The following is a 26451-nucleotide window of genomic DNA, read 5'->3' as shown; positions in this document are numbered from 1 at the left end:
ATTAGAATGTTAAAGCATTTGTTTTTATTCTGGTCTGTGTGTAGTATTCCTCATGAATAACAATTGCAGCATCAGAAGCCTGTGATCCCTTCTAAACCACTCGACTGGGAATAAATTAGCAGATGGCGTTCTTGGCAACACTAGAGCTAATGAATCCTCTGGCACGTTTAATATACTGGTGCACTGTTATAAAGAGCTAAGATTGTTATTGAGTGTCTAGAATTATGTGTTTAACTACATCGGAGCTGCAGAGTCTGGTAAAAGTGATGAATTCAGTGTTTCCAAAGCTAGAAAGGGTAGTAATTTAAATATTTGCATATAGCAGGGAACCTAGATGGCTAAGCCTTGAAAGCTTGAGCTCATTGATGATCAGCATGATTCTGTGTCTCTGGTAAGATAAATGGAAGTGTGTCACTGACTTCAGAGGATGACACATGATCTAACCAGCAGGTTTACCATGATAGCTCTCATAAACCCACATTTATGAATCTTGTAAAAATATGAATAGCTCTGAATGAGAAATTCTATTGTTTTATTAGAGAAGATAATCTGTTGAGATGCCATATATGTTTTAGTCACAAGGAACACATTCTTTTTCCAAAGATATTATATTGTATATATATATATATATATATATATATATATATATATGTATAGATATATATATGTACACACACACACACACATTTTTTCTCTAAACTTTTTCAGAGCTAGCCTATTGCTGCATTTACCTGTAAGTCCTTGTACACACGGTCAGACATTCCGACAACAAAATCCATCTGATTTTTTATGACGGATTTTGTCCGGAACTGGTGTTGCATACACACAGTCAGACAAAATTGTTGGGAAAATCCGATGATGACGTTAGTTCGTTACGATCAAACTACGTTCGGACTAGTAGCCAATAGCTTTGGTCTCCTAATTTGATCTGAGCATGCGTGGCACTTTGTCCGATTGGAATTCTCTACAAACGATCGGACAAAGTACGATCGGATCATGTTGTCGGAAAATTTTATATCCAGCTCTCAAACTTTGTTGGTCGGATATTCCGACGGAAAAAGTCCGATGGAGCCCACACACAGTCGGATTATCGGACAACACGGTCCAATTGGGCATTTTCCGTCGGAATTTCCGACCATGTGTACAAGGTCTAACAGAGATCAGGTGATCAGTGCTACAGGACTCATCCTATAACCAACCAGACCACCAATTAGAGACTGCTTTCTTAAAAGGAAAAAAAAAAAAATATATATATATATATATATATATACACACACATACACACACACGTATATTTATTTATTTTTTAGATATTTAGGATTACAGTGGTTGTAAACCCTTACATACAGGCAGTGAGATAACTAATCTCAAGAAATTCACAGGGATAAAACAAGGCCCTCTATCTTCTACAGCCTCCTAAAACACACCTTTTACATAGCATCTCTCAGCAGCAGAAAGCAGGGGGTGGCGATCTGACTTCACACACTGCCGATCTAGAGCACAGAGGTCATTGTAACCTGAGAATTTATTGGAGGAAACATAGAGTTGGGGGTATGAGTCATCTGCTGTATGCTGGGGGCAAGGGCAGCCATCTCCCAGTAGGCTGAGGTGTCGGCTAAATCTTTTAAGTGTGAGTCATGCAGATAGCAAAGACAAGAGAGATCATAGAGGAACCAGACTCGGTGCTTTCAGATTAGTACACATTATAGAGACGTGTTTTGTTCAGGTTTCATGCCTGAGGTTTACAACCACTTTAAAGTGGAACTCCACACAAAAATTGAACTTCTGCTTTTTGGAACCCTCCCCCCCTCCAGTGTCACATTTGGCACCTTTCGAGGGGGGGGGGGCAGATGTGCACCTCACATAGAGCAGGTGTGTTGTGTTGTATTGTGGTAATGCATGTTGCCACAACACACAAGTATAAATGGGTCCCTCAATCAATAATTTTTTTGTGCTGATACTTGGAAAAAATATTTCTGAATAGTCCTAAAATGTGTTTATCCATTGCAAAAAATGACATGAGAAAAACATTTTTAAAACATCATTTTCTAAAGGAGAACTATCGGACAGATCTTTCATTATACTGGATGAAATTTTATTCTGTATACCCTTTATCTATTAACAAGTAATTGCTCTGTAAACTCCCAGCACACTTGTTTTTTTCATCTGTTATCTCTCTAACAAACAAAAGTTTGTAATTCTAAAGTGTGGCAGGTAATTAAACTCCTCCATTCCAATCTGCTGTTACATATGTATAAATTATGTGCATATTTTTCATACATCTGTGGCAAAATACTTTGTGAAAATCTGACTGCAACTAATGATGCAAACAGACTGAGATGATAGATACCTTAGGACTCCCAAGAGAGCTTTACAGTTTAGTTTGCAGACTTGCAGATATAAAATTCTTCACATATTTTTTTTTTTAATTGCCAAGCTAAATCACATCACAGAATGGAAATAACAGATTCAACCAAGCTAGTATTTTTGGGTTTCAGATTCCGATCAAAAAATAACTAATGCTTAAAAAGAAAGCTGTGAAAAATATATGTTTTGCTGCAGCTACAGTGTTTTGAAAATGTATTCATACCCCTTGAAATTTTCCACATTTTGTCATGTTACAACCAAAAACGTAAATGTATTTTATTGGGATTTTATGTGATAGACCAACAGAAAGTGGCACATAATTGTGACGTTTTTAACAAATAAATATGTGAAAAGTGTGGCATGCATTTGTATTCAGCCCCCGAGTCAATACTTTGTAGAACCCCATTTCACTACAATTACAGCTGCAAGTCTTTTTGGGTATATCTCTACCAGCTTCGCACATCTAGAGAGTGACATTTTTGCCCATTCTTCTTTGCAAAATAGCTCAAGCTCTGTCAGATTGGAGAGTGTCTGAACAGCAATTTTCAAGTCTTGCCACAGATTCTCAATTGGATTTAGGTCTGGACTTTGACTGGGCCATTCTAACACCGGAATATGCTTTGATCTAAACCATTCCATTGTAGCTCTGGCTATATGTTTAGGGTCGTTGTCCAGCTGGAAGGTGAACCTCCGCTCCAGCCTCAAGTCTTTTGCAGACTCTAATGCCGTGTACACACGATCTGAATTTCGGCCAGCAAAAGACCGATGAGAGCTTTTCATCGGAAAATGTGACTGTGTGTAGGCTCCATCGGAATTTAGCTGTCCGAATTTCCACCAGCAAAAAATTGATAGCATGTTCTCAATTTTCCTGACGGAAAAATGGAAAAAAAACATCGGAAATTCCAATCGTGTATGCAATTCCGACACGCAAAAACTCATGCATGCTCAGATTCAACTACGAGATGGAAGCTATTGGCTATTGAACTTCCTTTTTCTAGTCCCTTCGTATGTGTTGTACATCACTGCGTTCTTGACGGTCGAAATTTGGTGTGACCGCATGTATGCAAGACAGCTTGAGCGAAATTCCGTCGGGAAAACCATCAGAGCTTTTTTCAACCAAAATTCTGATTGTGTGTACTCGGCATAACAGCTTTTCTTCTAAGATTTTGCTGTATTTGGCTCTATCCATCTTCCCATAAACTCTGACCAGCATCCCTGTCCCTGCTGAAGAAAAGCATCCCCTCAACATGCTGCTACCACCACCATGTTTCATAGTGGGGAATGGTGTGTTCGGGGTTATGTGCAGTGTGTTTTCTGCCACACATAGCGATTTGCTTTTAGGCCAAAAAGTAACATTTTGGTCTCATTTGACCAGAGCACCTTCTTCCATATGTTTGCTGTGTCCCGCACATGGCTTCTCGAAAACTGCCAACAGGATTTGTTATGGCTTTCTTTCAACAATGGCTTTCTTCTTGCCACTCTGTGGAGTGCACGACTAATAGTTGTCCTGTGGACAGATTCTCCCACCTTAGCTTTGGATCTCTGCAGCTCCTTCAGAGTTACAATGGGACTCTTGGCTGCTTCTCTGTTTAATGCTCTCCTTGCCCAGCCTGTCAGTTTAGGTGGACAGCCATGTCTTGGTAGGTTTGCAGTTGTGCCATATTCTTTCCATTTTCAGATGATGGATTGAACAGTGCTTTGTGAGATGTTCAAACTTTTGGATTTTTTTTTATGACCTAACCCTGCTTTAAACTTCTCCACTTTATCCCGGACCTATCTGGTGTGTTCCTTGGTTTACATGATGGTGTTTGTTCACTAAGGTTCTCTAACAAACCTCAGAGGGCTTCACGGAACAGCTGTATTTATACTGAGATTAAATTAAGCACAGGTGGACTATTTACTAATTTGGTGACTTCTGAAGGCAATTGGTTCCTCTAGATTTTAGTTAGGGGTATCAGAGTAAAAGGGGCTGAATAGAAATGTACGCCACACTTTTCAGATATTTATTTGTACAAAAGTTTGAAAACCATTGATTATTTTCCTTTCACTTCACAGATATGTGCCACTTTGTGTTGGTCAATCACATAAAATCCCAATAAAATACATTTACGCTTTTGGTTGTAACATGACAAAATGGAAAAATTTCAAGGGGTGGGAATACTTTTTCGAGGCACTGTATTGTAAACACTTCATTTTGATATATACCGTAAAAGACAATTGCATTAAAAAAAAATCTGCTTAAATGTAGTGGCCACCCTGGAACCTGCGGTCTTTTTTTCTTGTGCAGCAAATCCATTAATAATTCTTCATATTATATATCAAATTTATTCACAGGTGATTTATTTAGGATGTATTCAGAGTCTACAGTTATGTTTGTGTTCTACTTGTTGAAGCATAATGGAATATCAGATATTCAAAGAATGAAACACAAACTCACTGCAAGTTTGAGTTGTCAGTCATGCCATCTTATCTGCAGCCTATGAAGTCGTTACTGTCTAGTTTGAAATTCACATAGTGTGCAGGGAGCGCTCTCAAGCTAATAACATATGGCTCATTGTAAACTACGTTTAGCAATTAAACAGTGGTTAAACAGGTAAACATTTTTAAAATCACATCTAGATAATTAAACATTAAACACACTGTAGCTAGGATAAGTTCAGCACCTTACATAACTGAAATCCATCCCTGAAAATAGATGACTCACCTGATGTTGACACCTGGTTTTTGCTCATTCCCCATCATAGTATAGGTCTTTCCTGAGCCTGTCTGACCATAAGCCAATATGCAAATATTGAAGCCATCCACGCATGACTTAATAATTGGTAAAGTTCCTTCAAAAACATCTTCCTGCAGTATATGGTTCATAAAGCAGAACAAAATAAGTATTGGGGAAAAAAAGAAAGAAATTAAAAAAATACAATATATACACAGCAAAGGCAACTCTTAACATATACACGTTGATGCTCATCATAATGCAAAGCATATAAGGGTAAAAAAGTAAAAAAAATAAGGATTTTGTACATACCTAAAATTATTTCTGGAAGTCCATTGAGGGATTCAGAATTGTAGTAGTTTATGAACATGTTGGCATACTGCCGCCTACATGTATAAATCTACCTTCAACCATCAAGCCTTTAAGCAGGCAGTACATATAACCAATACACTGAAGGACGATACCTGTGTTCCTCAATCGTCTTTAAGAAATTGATTATTTAGAATGTACACAAATATTTATTTGTCGTCCATTGAGAGACACTGGACTCTAGTAAATCTTAGCCCACATACACACGGTCGGAGATTTTGGCAACCAAATCCGTCGGATTTTGTCTGTCGCATTTAGTCCGACGGATTGTGTCCGAAACTGTTGCATACACACGGTCGGGCCAAGTTGTCTGATTTAGCGGTTGCCAAGAACGCGGTGACGTAATTTCGTTACGATGGGACTACATTCAGGCTAGTAGCCAATAGCTTTGATGTAGGAATTTGATCTGAGCATGCGTGGCACTTGGTCCGATCAAAATTCGCTACACATGATCGGATTAGGTCCGACCTAACATGTTGGAAAATTGGGTCGGACGGAATCAGTCCGATGCATACCACACACAGTCGGATTATCTGACGACACGGTCCGATAAGACTCATTCCGACAGATTCTCCGACCGTGTGTACAAGGGCTAAGATACATGGAAAATCCAAGAGCAGTCCAACTGAGTGGTGGGCAAAACCAATAAGAAAACCAACAGATGTGAAATCTTATCAGAATCCATGTCTGAACAAAGGCTTAATGAGAAGAATATTACAGGACATTGCAAAGGAAGAGTCAGCCTGGTATTCCAGATCAGGGCAGATAATCCCAAAGGGGGAACATGTACCTGAATGAACAAGGAACCACTGCTAACAATGTTAAGGAGAACCAATCAAGCTAGATGAAGCACCCATAATTATTAAGGTCAAGGGTGTGGGACACTGACTCTGTTTTTTTTTTTTTTTTTTTTTTTTTGCCACCTCAGTGAGTTTATTCGGGAGACTCGATTCACCTTTGAGCTCATATTTCTCTCCTCCCAGTTTGCACATCATTGTGGCGTTATTTATTCAAATAATTTCTTCTCTTTTTTCATTTCTTTCCTCTTTTCTTTATTATTTTAAAAAAAATGTATATATATCCGAAAATGGGTAAACAATCTAGATAACAAAACCCCACTGCCTACAACTCATTTTAGCCCAACCACCATAATTATTTATCTTATGTTACACCTAGGTGTGTGTATTCTCCCCTCCCCCCCTCCGCTCAATCCCACCCCCACCCCCCAGCGCATGAAAACACACACTAAATAAGAGACTACCTGACAAAAGTCGCTAAAAGAGATATCACCAAGAAACACACATTCTGTCCCAACTACTTATAGGGGAATCCCCAATTTCAACAATCCGAAGCTCCATATACTTTCAAACTTCCTTCTATTACCCTGCTTAACGAAAAAAAACCTTTCGTTACTAATTATTTTCTTTATATTGGCTATCCATATTTCAGGTAATGGGCTAGAATGTGACTGCCAATTTTGAGCAATCAGCTTCCTTGCCTGGAAAAGGCATCTAGTCACTGGTATAAATATATTTTTAGGGATTTTATATCCCTCTGGTATAGCCAACAAGCAAGTCCTCACTGTTGCATCCAATGTCAAACCGAAGACTTCATTCACATGCTCTATCACCCGTGTCCAGTATCTAAAGAGTTTCGGACACCTCCAAAACATATGAATGAAGTCTCCGGCCCGGCCACATCTAGGACACTGATCATTATCTCTCCACCCTATTCTAAACATTTTCCTAGGTGTATAATATACCCTGTGGAAGAAGAAGAGTTGGGAGGCTTTCTGTGACGGAGAGATGGAGACCTTAGTTCCCTGTTCCATTATCCAATCCCAGTCGGGTACAGACAGTGGGCCCACGTCCCTCTCCCATTTCCTTTTACTTTTAATCGTACCTCTTCGATCTAGTACTTTATCCCCCAGCCTAGTATACAGGAATGAGATCAAGCCCTTAAGTGTGTCCCGAGACATAATTTGGGACAGCACCGGGATCTGATTCAGCTGCACCTCCTGTGATCTAAATTGAGCCTGGATTGCATGTCTGACCTGGAGGTATTTATAAAATGAGCGGTTTGATAAAGAAAATTCTGACTTTAAGTCGACAAATGACCTTATATCTGAACCCTGGAACATTTGTGCTAATTTATATATCCCTTGATTTACCCACTCCTTACATCTTTCGACTTTAAATAGCTCCTCCAGATTCCTATTATCCCATAGGGGGGCCAACACAGATATCTTCTGATATCCCAATAGGTCCTTGGCTGTTTTCCAAAGTTTAGTAACCTGAATAATCGTTGGACAGTATATATTAAACGAGTTTGCCTCTATCGCCTCCAAAAGCGTGTTATGTGGACATCCTAGCATTAATAACTTATGGCAGGGATTGGTTTCATTTATTGCTATTGCTCCAGCTAGATGTTGTAGCTGGGCCGCCAAATAATAGAGTCTAGGATGTGGTACCGCCAACCCCCCCTCTTCCGGCGGTAGCTGCAAGGTCCGCAAGCTAATCCTCGGGGGACCCCTTTTCCATATAAAAAGTCTGAATAAGGATTCTATTTTCTTAAACCACCCTTCCCCAATCCATAATGGTGAATTGTGGAGAAAATACAGAATTTGAGGGAGCCATACCATCTTAACCAGGTTGCAGCGACCCGCCAATGAGAGGGGGAGGCGGCTCCAGATATCAGCCTTTTGTTTTAGCTTCACTAAAAGAGGGGATAAGTTATCTTCCAGGTATGAATTTACATCTCTAGTAATCCACACCCCCAGATATTTAAGCTTCTCTACCTGCTTCAGATTCACGATATCCTGGGGAGCGCCAGTAAACCCCCTTACCAGTGGCAGTAGGGCGGACTTATCCCAATTAATGGATAATCCTGATATGAGACCAAATTCTCCAATCATCTTCATTACCACTTTCAATGAATTTTGGACATCCCCTAGGAACAGCAAGACGTCGTCGGCAAACAATGCGATTTTTTCCTCCGACTGTCCTCTCCTAAATCCCTGTATATTAGGGCAGGCCCTAATGGCAATAGCCAGCGGCTCCATTGCCAAAACAAATAATAAAGGGGAAAGGGGGCACCCCTGTCTCGTGCCTCGTTCCAACAGGAACGTCTCGGAGAGCTCATTATTAATTTTAATTTTCGCGCTTGGATCGGTGTAGAGTAGTTTTACCCATTTGATGAAATTTGGGCCAAACCCAAATCTAGTAAGCGCTTTAAATAAATATACCCATTCAAGGGTGTCAAATGCTTTGGCTGCGTCCAGAGTCAAAACTGCTCTGGCGCCTCCGTTATCTACCGGAATCTGGGTGTTCAAGAAGAGTCTACGGATATTAACACTAGTGGATCTATTCGGAATGAAGCCCGACTGATCAGGGTGAACGATTTTATGGACACTTCTTTTTAAACGTGTTGCGAGCACTTTTGCTAAAATTTTTACGTCCGACCCCAAGAGCGAGATCGGGCGATATGAGGCCGGGTCCATAGGGTCCTTGTCCTCTTTGGGAATAACCACTATAGTGGCTTCCAGCATCGAGGACGGCAAGGTTCCATACTCCAAAGCCTGTCTCAATGTCTCCAACAATTGTGGGAGCAGGACCTCTCCATACTTCTTGTAGACCTCGATTGGTAGGCCATCAGGCCCTGGTGCTTTTAAGTTAGGCATCTCTGCCACCGCTTTTTGGAGTTCCTCAATAGTAATTGGGGCCTCCAATATTGCCAAATCTTCTTCTGTTACTGTTGGCATATCCAAAATCCCCAGAAAAGCAGCCGTATCTCCCCCTTCACTCCCCCCTTGGGATTTATATAATGAACTATAATAGCGATAAAATGTATTATTAATAGTAGATGATTCAGTAGTGGTCTCTCCCCCTGGCGTCCTAATTGATAATATCGCTGGGGGGGCCGTATTTGCTTTAACCAGCAAGGACAATATTCGTCCCACTTTCTCTCCCTCCCCAAAATTTACTTGTTTCTGCAATATACGCCTATTATCCATCTTACGCCTGGTAATTGTCCTATACTCTTGCTGATTATCAAGCCAAGCCTTCTGTGTAATAGGATTCGGATTGATAATATATTGTCTTTCTGACAGTGACACCGCCTTAATGGCTTCCTCTTCCTGTTTTTTCGTCTCGGCCCTATTTCTAGCAATTTGTTGGATAAAGAGACCCCTCAAAAAGGCCTTTAGGGAGTCCCACACAACACCCGCTGATGCTGTACCCGTATTAACGTAGATAAACTCCTTTAACTCAGTTGTCACCCGGTCGGTATCCTTTATTAATTCCAACCATACAGGGTCAATTTTCCATTGGCCAGAGTATTGTGTCTTACCTACACAGAGTGTCAATATTAGGGGGGAGTGATCCGAGACTCCTCTCGGGGCATATTCCACCTCATCCACTCGTGGCAACGCACTACTATTCACCAAAGCCATATCAAGTCTCGATAGTGTAGAGAAGGATGCTGAGTAGCAGGAATACTGTCGCTCCCCCGGATACCGAATGCGCCATGCATCGCATAGACCAACTTCTTGTAAGAAGCGGGCTAGCCTCGTTTCATATCTCCCTGTTGGTATATTTGCAGTTGGGAACCTGTCCAAAGCTTTATCCAAGACTTCATTAAAGTCTCCTATTGCTATCACAGGGATGCCTGGTTTATCTATTACAAAAGATAATAACTCATATAGAATTTCCAGTTTGAATGGAGGGGGGACATACATATTGGCCACCACATAGGGATTATTTTCAATTTGGCAATATAGGAAAATGTATCTACCCTTTACATCTATGAGACTGTTATAGCAGGAGAACCGGACAGCCTTATCAACAAGAATGCTAACCCCTCTTGCATATGTTGAGAATACGGAATGGAACTGGGTCTGGAATTTCCGGCTTTGTAAACACCGTGTCGTCTCGCCCGTTAAATGCGTCTCCTGGAGACACAATAATCCGGGTCCTTTGCCCTCTAGGGCTGACAAGACCACTTTTCTTTTAGTCAGATCTCCCAGGCCCCGCACATTCCACGATATTATCTTAATCCTTTTCGCCTGCATCACTACTTAATGACCCATACATTGGGCAGTTTTAACCAAAAAAGTAAAAAAAAAAGAAGTGAAAAAATATACAAAATAGTAATACCAAAAAATCTTTTCCCTTTTTCCCCTTGACTGTGCATACGTGTATCCTATATACTATATAATATTTTATCACATCCCCTTCTAAATAGTGCATCTCTAAATTTGTGTATCCTTGTGTTATTTTTATTATTCTTCCCTTACCCCACCTTGCCATCCCATCTCTCCCTCCTCCCCGCTTACCAAACTCCCTCCCCCACCCCCCTCGCCCCATAGGGCTACCCCCTAGGGGTATATTTGTGGCCTTCTCACAGCACTCCCACCTCTCACCCATACCAATCCTACTGGGTGCTTTCACCCAAAATCTACACCCACTCATGGGAACCCTTTGTCCCCCACTACAAATACCTACTTGTACTCCACACACCCTTATTGCTCAGCCCCTACCCCCCACCTACATTATGCACTATACCAGCTACAAAAATTGCAACAAGGATACCCCCTGTTCCTGCCCACTCCCCCCCCCAAAAGTGTGTACCCCCGAATCCCTTGAAATCCACCTAACTGCCCTATAGTATGTATTTATAGGTCCTTTTTGGTTTCATCTAGCCATTGGGATGCTTCCTCTGGCGTATTGAAAAAAAACGTCTTTCCTGATGCAATCACCCTTAGGCGAGCTGGATAGAGGAGTGCATACTCTAACCTATGTTTAACCATTTCTCGTTTGACTGGGATAAATTCAGCTCTTCTTTTCTGAAGGTCAGGGGAAAAATCAGGATACAGAGAGATCCTGGCTCCTTTAAATCTAATGTCTCCCCTCATTCTGGCCTCTCGCAGTAGGGACACTTTGTCCTGATAATTAAGGATCTTAAGCATTATAGGCCTAGGGCGCTCCCCCATATGGCGGGTTTTTACCGGGGTACGATGTGCCCGTTCTATTGCAAATGTCGGGGTGAAGGTTGTCGCCCCAAAAAGTTCTCTGAACCACTCCTCAAAAAAGCCTATCAAATTAGTCCCCTCGCAATGTTCAGGGAGGCCTAGCACCCTGATATTATTTCTTCGATTCCTATTCTCCATTTCGTCGAGTTTATCTGTTTGTGTAGTAACTATTTTTTTAAGTGAATCAATTTCCAGCCTCACAGGCCTCAGCTCATCCTCCATCGCACCCATGCCTTCCTCGAGCTCGGTAGTTCTCAATATAGTCCTATTCAAATCCTGCCTCATAGACAATAGTTCCTCCTTTATATATCTTAGCTGTTCATCAAACCTGGATATTGAATCTTTGCATTCCTTAATTGCATTCAAAATGTCCCTTAATGTGGGCTCCTCATCCTGGTTGCCCGGCATTGGTAGATGAGAGCTACTTTGTGTTATTTCCAAATTTGTTGTAACTATTGCTGGTTTACCCCCCCCCCCCTTATTTCCCCCCAGTTTAGCCACTGATAAAGTAGGGTTGGCCAAAGGCTGGCCTTGACTCCTTCTATCCGCGGAAGAGTTTTTGGTATCTTTATTGTGTAGGTTTCCCTGCTGAGAACTTGAATTACCGGGTGATGATGGACCAGAGTGGGCATAGCGCTCCAATTTTGCCGCTGCCGACGCTGCAGCCATTTGATTGGTTTTGTCCTTAGCGGCTCGGGTGATTTGTTGACCCTCCACGGGTATTTGCTCCTCAGGGGATCTTTTTCTTGACATAATTAATCTTGAATGGCCACTTATAAACCCACCTCGCAAATGGTTAGCTTCCACTTATTTAGCTGATCCAGCAGGGAAAGGGTAATATAGCACACTCAAAAAAAAAAAAAAAATAAAAAAAAAAAAAAGGAGGGGTGGGGGGGGGGGGCAGAAATGTTATATGGTTTTCTCCTTATGTATATGAGAGTTACTCGCTTATCAAAAGGGGACACTACTAATTGGCGGCCAACCTTCAACCCCCGCAGTAATCCTGCAGCGACAGATCTACCGTTGAATCAAGATCTTTGTGTTGGTGTATATTTGCATATATTCAGAACAATTTTCCATCAATTTTAGTCAGTAGTTCACTTCAATCATAATCAAAAAGGGAAGAGAGACACTTATCTTAGTTGCCAGATCATGGCCACATAACCTTCCATGGGTCCATACGAGGCAGATATGCAAGGCATCCAAATCGTCCAGGTCTTCCTCTCTCTTCCCCAGAAGACTAAGCTGGCAGCGCTGTCAGTGTATTCTCCGGTTCATTTCCTCCTGTCTCACCAGCCACAGTGACAACTCGAACGGAGGGGAGGCAAAGAGCAACGAGCGAAGGGGGGAGAGCGGGGGAGAGGGAGCCCTACACAGGAGTCCCCTCTCACCTACGCTACGCGTGTCAGCCAGCCTGCCGCTCAGAGCCTAGGGCGTCACACGTGTCTGTACGCCAAGCTCTAACAGAGCGGAGGGAGAAGCACCGCAGCGCTGCAGGAACCCTGGGGCTGCTCGAGATCTCGCGAGATCCCCAGCGAGACTCTCAGCCCCCCGCTCCGACCGACAGCCAGCAGCCCACAGAAAGCGGTAATCCCCACGCAGCAACCACACACACCCGACCCCGGAGTCACCAGCCCGCAGCTCGAATAGACGATATGTGCCCGAGCATGGGAGACATACGAACTAAGTATAGCGAGAGGCCTTTAGGTAGCATCCGATGGGATCAGGTAGCTTGGGGAGGAGCAGGACGGGGTTATCGAACTAGGCAGGATACCGAGGGGTAGAGCAGCACCATGCTCTCACTCCTCACTCACACTCACTCCCGTCAACATCCGGCCACACCCCCCAACAGATTATTTCCACTGACTCTGTTTAGTAATAAATTCTAAGGCATTCCACTAAAGGGATCAAAGAATAGGAGGGACCAAGGAGGAAGCAAGATCTGTACCATGAATGTAAAGTAAAGGTCCCCAGAATACACTGGTTATGAATATCCTGGTGTCAAGGGAGTAGAGGAAAGTGTTTCCTGCCTATGAAGTAAGCATCCAAAACTGCTCAGATACAAACAAAAAATGATCCAACAGAAAAAAAGACAGCTGAAACTCAATCTTTAATGCAGTCTTTCCAATATATGGAGTGGTACATCAAGGCAAATTTGACCAACTCTGTGGGTAAATTGAAAGTCCCTGCTCTCTGACTTCTAATATCTAATTAGTTTTTTTTTAACCTAGTTGCCTAATCTTCCTTCTTGACCTGGACTCTTAGGGAGGGCCAACCAAGTTCTCTTCAGTCTTCCACCCCCCCTCCCTTTATTTGATATTTGATATCTCTTTAGAACACCCTTGTTATGGTATAAATAATCAATCCAATTCCAATACTTGTGGGGGACAGGTTTTTCATGGTGTTTGAGAGGGAAGAAAAAGGGGTCCAGACCCAAAAGAGGTTCTCGAGGAGGGTGGGGAATAGAGCGGAAAAAGAAAGAGAACATAATTGTTCAAGGAGTGTTGAATCTTAGTACTAAAGAACTAAGTAGAGAAGAACAAACTATTCTTGATAAAGTTCTCAAGTTTGCTCCCCCTAAAAAATTGGACAAACTTGGCACATTTATCGACATACATAAGTATATCAGTGGTATTTAGTTACCAATCCATTTCGAAACTTGTCCAGAGCAGCCACTTCAGGTACTGTACATTCTGGCTTGTCAAACTCATCTTTGTTTAATCCTCCAGTTCAAATGGCTCCGGCCATTTCCATTTTCAGAGATCTGGTCCTTAAAGATCTTGAGAAATTACCCCCCAAAAGAATATACAATCAGCCCATGTTAAATGCAGGACTCAAATCCCTTTGTGACAGAAAGGACCTCGTTATTCGAGTCTAGCAGCAGCATTCATAATAGACTGAAGGGGGGATAGCCTGCTTAAGGGTAGGCCAGAAATCAAGGTGGGAAATAATCAAGGAGTGAACAAGTTGCTTTGTGGTGTCATTAGCAGGATTTAGCCAGTGATTGGATATAGGGGCTGAAAGAAAGGTCAGAGTCAAGGATTACACCTAGGACCCTGGCTTGTCATTCAAGTTTGAGATCTGTGAGGAGATTGAGGGGGTGAGTTGAGAGATAGATCTGGGTGTCGTTGGCATAAAGGTGGTATTGGAAACCATGGGAGGTTATCAACTGGCCCAGGGAAGAGGTATAGAGTGAGAATAGGAAGGGCCCAAGGACAGAACCTTGGGGTACCCCAACAGAAAGAGGAAGGGGAGCGGAGGAGATGGAGTTGTGACACTGAAAGTGCGCTGACATAGGTAGGAGGAAAACCAGGATAAAGCAGAATCGCGGAGGCCAAGAGAGAGTAATTTGCTGAGGAGGAGCAGGTGGTCAACTGTGTCAAAGGCAGCAAAGAGGTCTAAAAGTATGAGTATGGAGTAGTATGGATTATATTATCGCTACAGCTGACGTGGCCTCCCTGTATAACAGCATACCCCATCAGTTGGGTATAGAGGCAGTCTAGCATTTTTTGTTTAAAGATCCTTCATTTACGCAAGCTTCAGAGCTCTTATATCATTGAGTTGTTGAAGATCGCTACCCAGCACAATTATTTTTGGTTCGATAACCATTTTTTTCTTCAACAGAGAGGCGTGGCAATGGGGGCTAAATTTGCCCCCAGCCTCGCCAATTTATTTGTGGCCAAGTGGGAGGAGGCTGTCGCCTATGCCCAGGAAAGGCCAGAATTGGTGCTTTGGGCTAGATATATAGACGACATCCTCCTCCTGTGGGATGGCATTCCTGATTTTCTTGACCAGTTTTTCACTTCACTGAGAGCACAATCTCTTTGACTCATGAGTCCCGTCACAGGACAATACATTTCTTTGACTTGGATATTGAGATTGTTGATCGCCAGTTTAAATTCAAAACACATTTCAAGTCAATCGACTGTAATAGGTTTATCCCCATAGACAGTTGCCACCACAGATCTTGGTTGCGCTTAGTTCACACACGGACGACATAAGACTTTACAGTTTAAATTTGCTACTAATAACCATTCATATGACAAACACTTTTGTACATGTGCCACAAAAAATTTGATATATCTGCTTACTTGCCCTTGTGATAAGCAATATGTGGGGAGAACAATTTGTGCTTTCTCTGTAGGGGTTAATGACACTAAACATAATGTCCCCAGACATTATCGACAGTTCTACAACAGAGACCCCAAGGGCACCGAATTTTAGTTATCGATAGGTATCTTCCCCCTTGGAAGGGGGAACTACCAGGGGCATGTCACAAATTAAAACTTTTTGGATTTACAAGCTTCAATGCCTCCCCCTTAGGTCTAAACATTGAGACATTAATGCATTTATTAATGTCATGAAATTATGCATATAACACTTTTTTGCATTATTTTTCCATCTTCTTGAATCATTTTTGAATATTTTTGTAGGACAATTCTTTTTTTGTATTGATTTTTTTATACTGATTTTAATTTTTTCCTGATTTGTATAATTAGGATTGTATTTTATTTTATAATTAATTGTATCTATCAATTGTAAACAAAATTTACTTGCTTTACAATAGAGAGTCATGTTAATGCTTCACTTTCAAATCTTTTTTCATTCGTTTTTTTTCATTATTTACAATTTTTAAATATTTACATTTGAATGGAATTATTTGCTTCCTTTATCTCAAAAACATATGACGGTGTCACCGCTTTTTAACTTCCTGTTAATGACGCGGAGGACACATCAGCTGCTCTTTTTATTTCAGAGAGAGGCTTGAACCGCAGATGGTTCGGTGTGAGCGATCTAGGTGGGGTTAGCGCTGACGTCTGTATAGGGTGTTCCGCGTGTCAGCTAATTTGCACACTCTGGTGATCAGAGCGAGGCTTGAACAGCATTGGCCCGCCCCCATAGTACTCCATGGGATATTCAACTCAACTCAGATTGAGGCTTGGAACGCATGCGCCTGTGCCATTTTGCCAAACAGGAAGTGCCATGTTACCAAGTCAGAAGCACAGATTGCCATCACAGGTGGGCATTTACAAGATTGGGGTTCTTATAGTCTATAAAAACACAGTGGCTACAGCAGGCTCATACCCCAGATGATGTCTCCTTAGATGAAATGCGTTGTAAGAGCCCCGCTGATGCCATTACGTTGGTTATTCTATACATTTTAAGCGCTTTATATACACCAACTAAATGTGAGTGTTCTCTATTTTATTAAACGTATTAAATTTTTTACTGGTTCACACTATGTGGTGTCTTTTCTTTTCTGGCTATACTGTTTGACTGCATGAGACGATCTAGTGCATCAGGCTGGCCATTTCTAAAGATTGCTTCTTTGTATTGATCTCTGGAGGGATGGACCACCTTCCACTCTTATCCTGACTACAGGCATAAATAATTCATGCATTGTTGTTTTATACCACAAGCCCTATTGACTGATTGACTGTAAGCCCATTTGAGTCCTCTTACTCAGGTAAGCCTTCTTACAACCTGTGGTGGTTTTATTGCTGTTTTTTCACATAATATTGATGTCACTTGGAAATATCTTTCTTGGTTTACATGTCATTCTCTCTTCACAACTTTTTTATGGACTTTTTTTCAAGCTATATTAATTTTTGTATGACAATATATTACTGAACATCAGATGTCCTGTGATATTCACGTCACTATTTTATATAATTACATTTACTGTTTGTAGTTATTTATATTTTACATATTGACTTTTTACGTCACTTTTTCATATATTGTTTATGGTCATTTACACTATTCAGAATGTGTAGAAGTACATAATTCTTTTCTCTGTGGTCATTCACATTCTACTTCATAGATTTTGCATATTCACTTTTGAGCACTGCACATAATATTTATATACTACGTGGCATGTTCACCAATGCCAGGAGCCTGACGGACAAGATGGCAGAACTAGACATACTGTTGTACGAGGTGGATTTCGATTTTGTGGGAATTTCAGAGACTTGGTTCAACAGCTCTCATGATTGGCTGGCAACCATTCAAGGGTATTCTCTTTATCGCAGGTATAGAGAGGGTAAAAAAAGGGGCCTGTATATAATGCCTGTATATCAAGAATAATGTACAAGTGAATGTGAGAGATGACATCACTGAGGGAGCTAGGGAGAAGGTGGAATCCTTATGGGTAGAGCTCCAAAGGGATGAAACTAAGGGTAAAATAATACTGGGAGTATGCTATAGGCCCCCTAACCTGAGGGAGGAGGGGGAGGCAGACATCCTATCACAATTTGGATTAGCAGCAAGGATGGGAAGTGTCATCATAATGGGGGATTTTAATTATCCAGACATAGACTGGGGGGAAGGAACCGCACATTCATCTAAGGCTCGCCAGTTCCTAAATGTCTTGCAGGACAATTTCATGGGTCAGATGATAGACGCACCAACTAGAGACCTAATGATTATGAACAATACAGACCTGATCACAGATGTGGAAATACGGGGCAATTTAGGAAACAGCGATCACAGGTCAATTAGCTTCAGTATAAATCACACAAATAGGAAACATAAGGAGAATACAAGGACACTAAATTTCAAAAGCGCCAACTTCCCTAAACTACAAACCTTGCTAGAAGATATAAATTGGGATAGAAATTTAGGAACAAAGAAAACGGAGGAGAGATGGGTTTGCTTTAAGAGCATATTAAATAAGGGCATGAGTCAGTGCATCCAATTGGGAAATACATTTAAAAGAGCGGAAAAAAATCCTGGATGGCGTATGCATATAAAAGCAAAGGAGAAGGCCTGCAAAAAATACAAGGCTGAGAAATCATCATCAGCATTCAGACTTTACAAAGAATGCAACAAGAAATGTAAGGGTGCAATTAGGGGGGCTAAAATAGAACACAAAAGACACATAATGGAGAAGAGCAAAAAAAAAAAAATTCCTAGAAATTCTTTAAGTATATAAACAGTAAAAAAGGGAGGACAGGCCATATTGGCCCCATAAAGAATGAGGAAAGAAATCTGGTTACAAAGGATAGGGAGATGGCCAAGGTATAGGTATTGAATTTATTTTTATCCTCAGTCTTCACAAAGGAATCCGGTTTCAGTAACCTAAACTGCAGTGTTTATCCTCATGACACATCACAGGAAGCACCCTCATGGCTAACAGAGGACAGAATTAGAGATATAGAGATAGACTTGGAAAATTTAACAGTAATAAGTCACTGTGACCAGATGGCTTGCACCCGAGGGTCCTTAGAGAACTCAGTTAAGTAATTGTCAGACCATTGTTCCTAATTTTTACTGACAGTTTACTAACGGGAATGGTACCAGCTGATTGGAGAAAAGCCAATGTAACACCAATATTTAGAAAAGGGCTAAATACATCCCTGGGAATTACAGACCAGTTAGCCTAACATCAATAGTATGCAAGCTCCTGGAGGGGATGATATATCTATATACAAGATTTTAGTAACGAAAACTGTATCATTAGCAGTAATCAGCATGGATTCATGAAGAATCATTCATGCCAAACCAATCTATGAGGAGGCGAACTGCCATCTAGATAAAGGAAGGCCCGTAGATGTGGTGTACCAGGATTTTGCAAAAGCATTTGACACAGTTCCCCATAAACGTTTACTGTACAAAGTAAGGTCCATTGGCATGGACCATAGGGTGAGTACATGGATTGAACGCTGACAACAAGGACGACTTCAGAGGGTAGTGATAAAATGGGGAGTACTCAGAATAGTCAGGGGTGGAAAGTGGGGTCAGGTCATGACTACCTCCTAAATTACCAGGTAGGTAAAAATTGGTTATTGTTTCAAAAGATATAAAAGATACACTTTAGTCACAAAATGGGACAATAGAGATTAGCTCACCCCAGTGGCTGTGCCACTGCTCTGAAAACAGAGGAAAAATGCTCTGTGGGTGACTGTTACAGTATACAAGGTCTGGAAAGTACCAAAAAAGGCATAGTTTAAAGACCAGAGATGACATACCAAGTACATTTTTGCCCTGTCCATAGGTTTATTCCCAAATTGAGTCTTCAGAGACTGCATTACACCTGTGCCACAGCTCTGGATTTATAAAAAAATGCTTTGCGGCTTATTGTCTCAGTACCCACAGCTCTGGAAAGCACCGCAATGCAAAGCCCAGTGCCTGAAGGTCACATTTCTGAATAGTCCATGGGTGGGCTATCTGGATAGTAACTGTGAAGAGATCAGCATCTGAAGCTTATGTGAGATGTTGTTTAAAGTTAGCAAAGAAATATCCACACTGTAATATAATTCTTGATAGTAGAGAAGAATTAAAAATATATATATATAATTAGCGTTTTCCACAGCAGTGTGTCCAGCTTCCTAGGACACTAGCAAAAAACTGTGGCATAATGGTTGGTGGCAGAGTTATATGGGGACCTCATGAAGTCGCCAGTAAAATCTCTATGTCCCAGACTTACTACACTCCTGTGTCCCTCAATGGATGAATGATAATGAAATACAAAAGGAGGAGAGGAAATGAGGAAATGAAAGACACTATTAAGCTTCAATAAGATTATTACATTTTTGTTCATGGGTTTAGATATCCTTTTACTCAGGGCTTTTTTTCTGCCCAAACTTGCTGGTACAGAGTTCCACCACCTTTGGCAGACCTGCCCTCTCCCACTTGTCAAATAACACAGAAGATAGTAGAGGACTCTTTCCCTCCAAAGCTTCTGTGTGCTTGTGTCGGTAAGCACATGATGCTGGATGTTTACAGCCCGGTGGATGTCCCGGATCCCGACACTGCAATCGCCCACATTTTTTGTAAATATGGGCTTGGGGAGGCAGATTCTTTCTCCACCTGCCACCTATTACAGCTGTGTGTAGCATGGAGCGGAGTGAAGTGCTCTGAAACTGCTCCTCTGCTCCTTGCTACATTGCTAATAGGCAGAGCTGCAGGAAACTTTACTGTGATGAGAGAAAAACCCAGGCACAGCTAACAGATCTGTAACGGCTGCATTCTGTAAGAGGTGACAGAGAGCTGTGGGGGAGGAGGACAATCTGCAAAAAGGTGAGAGTGCTTTTTGTGTGGGGTGGGAGGATCTGTGAAAGAGCTGGGGGGAGGAGGGGAATCTGTGAAAAGGTGAGAGAGCTGGGGAGAGGGGGGATCTGTGATAAGGTGAAAGAACTGGGGGGAGGGGGGATCTGTGAAAAGGTGAAAGAGCTGGGGGGAGGGGGATCTGTGAAAAGGTGAAAGAGCTGGGGGAGGGGGGATCTGGGAAAAGGTGAGAGCTTTGGGGGGGCAGGATTTGTGCAAATGGGAGAGCTGGGAAAGGGGGGATTTGTGCAGGAGTGATAGCAGGGAAGGGGGTGTGCGGATTGTGTGGCAGTGAAAGATGTGAGGATAAGCTATAGATGGGGGTGCTGAGGTGAGTTGTGAACTGGGGGTGTAATCTGTGAATGGAAGGATGCAGAGGTGAGATGTTAATGGGGTACATCGGTGAGTTGTGGATGGGGGTGCTAAGGTGAACTGTGAAAAAAGTGCAGAGTTGAACTGTGGATGGGGGCAGAAGAGGTGGATTTTGGATGGAGAGGTGTGTAGGTGAGCTGTTAATGTTGGGCGCAGAGTTGAGCTGGGGATGGGGCACAGAGGAAAGCAAAGAGGTGTGCAGAGGCGAGTAATTGATGGTTACTTTGAGGGGTGGGGGATTTTTGCTTGGAGAGGACAAGGGAACTTTGCTGCACCCTGTATGATATGCACTCCTCAACTGCACAGTACATACTCCTGAGTCTTGTACTCTTTTCCTCGAGCCCACTATTTGGCAACCATGTCATTTTCACCTATAAAGGAAGGTGTGGCTGGGGGCGGGATGTGGGTGTGATTGGGGCAGGGCATTGGCCCTGAAGGGTGAGTTCCAGTACCTATTTTCTGAGAAAAAAGCTCTGCTTTTACTACTTAATGTGAAAGGATTGCTCTCACCCCTACTTATGTCAGTATTCTCTTTACCACTCCTGCAATTTCCCCAACCTTGTAATATTACAATGCATGTTAGTAACTGTAACTTGAAAGCAGTGACAAGGTCAGTAGGTAAAAATGTATGCTTTCTGAACTGTAAAGATTCTAAATTGAAGATAAGAATAATATTTTTTTTACTATGATTCCTTTTTTTTTCTATTGGCAAGCCTATGTACAGTATGCAGACACCAGAGTAGATTTTTGTAAATTGAGATAAAGAAAAATATCTATGTTGCTATTAATAAGCAGATGCATTTTGTAACCTATAACATCTGGAATCTGAAGATACCGTTTTATACTATTAACTTTGACTACTGTGTTATATGCTACTGGTAATATTGTACCTGAGTGCATTGTGGCAGAAAGACCTGATCAAATCTGAACCTTTTCTTATTTCCATTTTGATTTACTATAATTTCTTCCTCTGTTGGAAATTCTAAGTGTCCACCCTTTCCATCATCCAGTCTGCATCTGCAGAATACGCGAATGTTTCCTCTAAGTTCTTGAAGCTGGTTGTACAGTAACTTTCTTTCTAAGGACTCTCTTTGGTAAAGAGCACGGATCTCTTCAACTTCTTTGGTGGAGCTAGGCATTCTCACTACTGTGTTCTTCAGACGCTCTATAAGTAGGCTTATCTCTAACAGACCACCTGTAGTAAGGACTCTTAATTGGTCATTTGCCACATAAAGCTGACGGACTTCATTTAACATTTTTGGCAGTAGGTCTTTTCTTAAAGGTAAATGATTTTTCATGGAATTTGTTATTTGAACATTTTGGCTCTTGATATCAGTTATTTCTTTTAGGTATTTTGCCACTTTGTCATTCAAGCTTTCTGTCCGTTGAACTAGAAGACGATTTTCTTCTTCTAGATATTGGCACTTTGAGTGCAAATTTTCCAGTGCATTTTCTTTTTCTTGTAAGGTCTTTGATAGCTGTTGTAGCTGATTTTCCTTTTTAGTTACATCTCTATAGGTGGACAAAGCAAATAAAAAAAAAGACCCATCATTATCGTCAAAATACTTACCGTAATTAGTAAATAAACTGGCAAGGTACAGCACATAAAACTTTCAATTTTATTCAGTTAGGCAGGCCCTTGCACTACATAGTTTAAGGTAAATCTAAAGGAAACAAATAGAATAGAATAACAGAACATAAGCATCTTCTGAAATTCAAATAAATAAAGAATAAATTTGAATATATAAGAAAAGAATAGAAAAAAAATGAATAGACTATACTAGAATAGAAAAGAATAAAAAAAAGAATAGAATAGAATGAATATAACCATTTCCCCAAATTCAAAGAGAATCAATTTGAATATAATAGAAACAAATAGATTAGAATAGAACATAATAGAATAGTATAGAAAAAAACAACAGAATAAAATAAAATGGGAAAAATATAACCATCTTCCAAAATTCGAATTTCAAATGGAACAAATTTGAATAAAAGAGAATAGAAAATAAAATAATAGAACAGAATAGAAAAGAACAATTACAATTAAAAAATAGAATAGAATAGAAAGAATATACCCATATTTATCGGCGTATAACACGCACATTCATTTTAGAAGGGAAGTTTCAGGAAAAAACTTACATTTTAAATAAGGCAGCTAAAATTTAAGTATTGGCATATAACACGCACGCGCTATTTGCACCCGATTTTCATGGTGAAAAAGTGAGTGTTATATGCCAATAAATACAGTAACCATTTCCCAAAATTCAAATAGAATCAATTACAATTCGAACAGAATAGAAAAGATACGATTAGAATAGGAAGGTGGCTATATTCATTCTATTCTATCTTTTTCTATACTATTGTTTTATTTTCTATTCTATTCTACTTTATTCTATTTAAATTCTAATTGATTCTATTTGAATTTTGGAAAATGGTTATATTATTTCTATTCTATTCCACTTTTTTTAAAAATTCTATTCTTTACTATTCTATTCGAGTTTCAGGAGATGGTTATAATCTTAACTATAATTTAATTCTATTCTTTTTCAGAGGCTTAATCACAGTTGATGATGTCATTAAAATAGCATATGTATCTGGATCAAATATTGCAGAATTTTTCTTGCTTATTTTGAGATGTAAGTACCCAACGATCCACTTCCACAATATTATCTAATTCTACCTTCCAGTCTAGAATAGTAGAACCTCTCTTTTTTCCAAACCCTCGGAATAACACTCTTGGCTACATTCAGTAGATGAGGGGGTGACACTATTCCTGTATGATATGATAGAAAAAGGTATGTTGTGGAGAAGGCAGTGGAGTAGGGTATGTTTAATAGACTTGAGGGGAGTTTCCTGTATCCAGGCCAAAATTTCCTTCAAAAATGTCTTAATTTTAGGACAATACCACCACAGATGGAGGAACGAGCCTTCTGATGCACAGCCCCTCCAGCAATTTAGGGATACTCCTGGGAAAATTCTAGATAAATGGGCAGGGGCTTCATATCAGAACCATAAACATTTATGTCATGGTCCCTGTTTTTGTAATAATAGACTAGGTATGGGGAAATATTATTTGTAACTGAGCAAGTGAGAATGCAACTTCAAGCTCCCGTACCCACGCATATAAAGTGGAGTCTGCCCTGAGTCTTGAGAGAGCAGAAGTCATTATATCTGAGGAAGAAGACTAATCAACTATTCTGCCACATTTAAACATTATGCACAATGTACATGAAAAAATCTTCCAAATCACAGATACCCCATGTCTACAGAGGTACATAAGTGAAAAGTAACATATGAAAGAGACTGTTTCCAGTGTAAGACAGGTTGTTTAAGAGAAAGAAACTACTATTTGAAGGAAAAGGTACTGTGAACCTAAAGTATGTAGAACCAACCTTTGAAGAATAATTGGATCAAAGTTTTGTTGCCCGTTTATGGTGTTTCCAAGGCTATCACCAAACATAGCATAAAACATTGAGATGACTTCATCTGGATCATAATTACACAGTCTCAAAGCAGCTAGGATTTCCTTATAGTCAGTGATGGCAGGAAGGGCTTCCTGATAAAACAGGAATAGAACAGCCAAGGTGAAATATGTATGGTATACCTACATCAATTCAACATAACTTCTTTAGAAAGGTACCTTTACTTGCTGCACACGATGCAGGACAAAGTCCAAGTTCATTTCCCAAAGTAATGGTAAGATAAGCCAAGCACCAGAATCACTGTCATAATATTTGCAGACATTCATTCTTTCCTGTAAAAGTATATCAAATTATTTGTATTCCATTCAGAATTAAACTTCAAGAAATATAAAAATACAATTTATTCAACTGAATTCACCTAAAAATCATTAAACATATTTACAAATATAGCTGTTATAACTACTCAAATTATGTATTTATTTTTGGTGCTTGTAGTTGGAAGAAGTGTGTGGGTTTGCACTCCTGGCCAACCACACTGCTATTGTATTGCACAGTGCTGTCAGTCTAACACAGTCAACATATCTACAGGACAGGTAAGAAAATACCCTATTAGTGTGCTATTTTTCTTTCAGTGTGTAGTTAGCAGGCTGTGGTGGAACATAACCAAGCTGTACTGGTATATCAGCATTGGAGAAGGACGTGTATCTTGGTGCTGGTTTACATGACTGTCCATTAGGCACCTGCTTCTTAATACTTACTGGGACCATTCCATGTGACATGTGGTACAGCCCCTTGGATTGAGGCTTTATCTTTGATGATAACAAGGGGAGATCAATAACTCTATAATTTGAGGGTCCACTCCGTTTAGTAAGGGGAATTACCTAATCACAGTGGTGTTGTGTGGATCTACTAGTCATACTGAAGCTGGTGCATGGATTTTCTTCTTTTGGCATCTGCAGCATAAGGACTTTTTTATGAACTGTTTTATATATTTTTTATTAAGCGCTGCATGTTATCTAAACATATATTTTAATTTGGAATCAACAAATTTGATGCTGCCTACTGATTTATAATTCTATGTATACTCTAGTGCAGATAGTTCCAATATTTTACTGTATGGTAAACTAAAAATTGATGTTTCATACAGTCATTAAACTTTGCTCTTATTAAACAATACCTTAAGTGCATAATTATATAATTATGTGTAGTCAGTTTGTTTAGCTCTTGCAGGCTTGGTCAACAATGAGCAATGATGATATCCAAAGTGTAGTCACTTAAGAAGCACTTAGATTTCAGTTCACTGAAGTCATACTTGTTTCGTAATCTTGCTGTGGTTGTTGTGGGATACAGAAAAATGTAATATTAAATACAACCCCAATTCCCAAAAAAATTGGGATACTTTGTAAAATCTACATAGAAACAGAATGCAATGATCTGCAAATCTCATGAATCCATATTTTATTCACAATAGAAAACAAATCAAATGTTTAAACAAAGAAGAAAAGTAACTTTGAAATTGATGGCAGCAACACGTCTCAAAAAAGTGGGACAAGGCCATGTTTACCATGTTTAGCATGGTGCCTTTCCAGATGTGCAAGTTACCCATTCCATATGCACTAATGTGCTTCCCTCCCATCAGAGATTGTCAATATCGAGGTAAGGAGGCCGAGATGCTGAGAGGGCTCCCCTTGCGGCCGAGTGCAGTACAACCCTGAAGGTGACACAGGGATGCAGTGCCCACAGTAGCACAGGTTGCCGGGTAGCAGCAGGTGGAAAGCTGAGTAGGCAGTCTCTGGAGGCCACTGTGCTAGGAAGTCCAAGGCAGGGTCAGGGTCAAGCCGAAGGTCAAACACGGGAGATCAATCCGGAGGTGAGAGCGATGGATCCTGAGCTGGAGACCAGGAAACGGGAGCCAAGCCAAGCCGAGGTCGGTTGCCAGGAACAGACAAGGAGTATCAGGGACAAGCCAGAAGTCGGAGCCAGGAGAGTAGCAGAAGCAGGTCAAACAAGCCGGGTCGGTAAACAGGAGATCAGACAGCAGGGATAACAGGCACAGGTACTCAGGAGAAGCTGACGATAAACCAGCAATGCGGCACTGTCAGGTGAACGTTTAAATAGGCACGGCGCTGGGATTA

At 40.8% G+C, this 26451-nt stretch overlaps 1 protein-coding gene across 1 annotated transcript in view; it reads right to left on the bottom strand.

The window, feature by feature from the left end:
• The window catches only part of LOC143960094 (uncharacterized), a 143566-nt gene that overhangs the window by 52114 nt on the left and 65001 nt on the right, over positions 1-26451 (bottom strand). Inside the window, exons 6-9 of the mRNA XM_077468373.1 lie at positions 24535-24648; positions 24287-24450; positions 21785-22406; positions 5072-5214 (exon numbers count right to left, since the gene is read on the bottom strand). Of these exons, the coding sequence (XP_077324499.1) occupies positions 5072-5214; positions 21785-22406; positions 24287-24450; positions 24535-24648 (1043 nt within the window). The remainder of the gene's footprint in view (positions 1-5071; positions 5215-21784; positions 22407-24286; positions 24451-24534; positions 24649-26451) is intronic.

This window comes from Lithobates pipiens, unplaced genomic scaffold, assembly GCF_037356315.1.
Source record: "Lithobates pipiens isolate NorthernLeopardFrog02 unplaced genomic scaffold, aLitPip1_a1.2 Scaffold_8, whole genome shotgun sequence".
In the NCBI taxonomy this organism is placed as follows: domain Eukaryota; kingdom Metazoa; phylum Chordata; class Amphibia; order Anura; family Ranidae; genus Lithobates; species Lithobates pipiens.
Note: the sequence above shows the minus strand (reverse complement) of the source record. Positions and strands in the feature narration are given on the sequence as shown.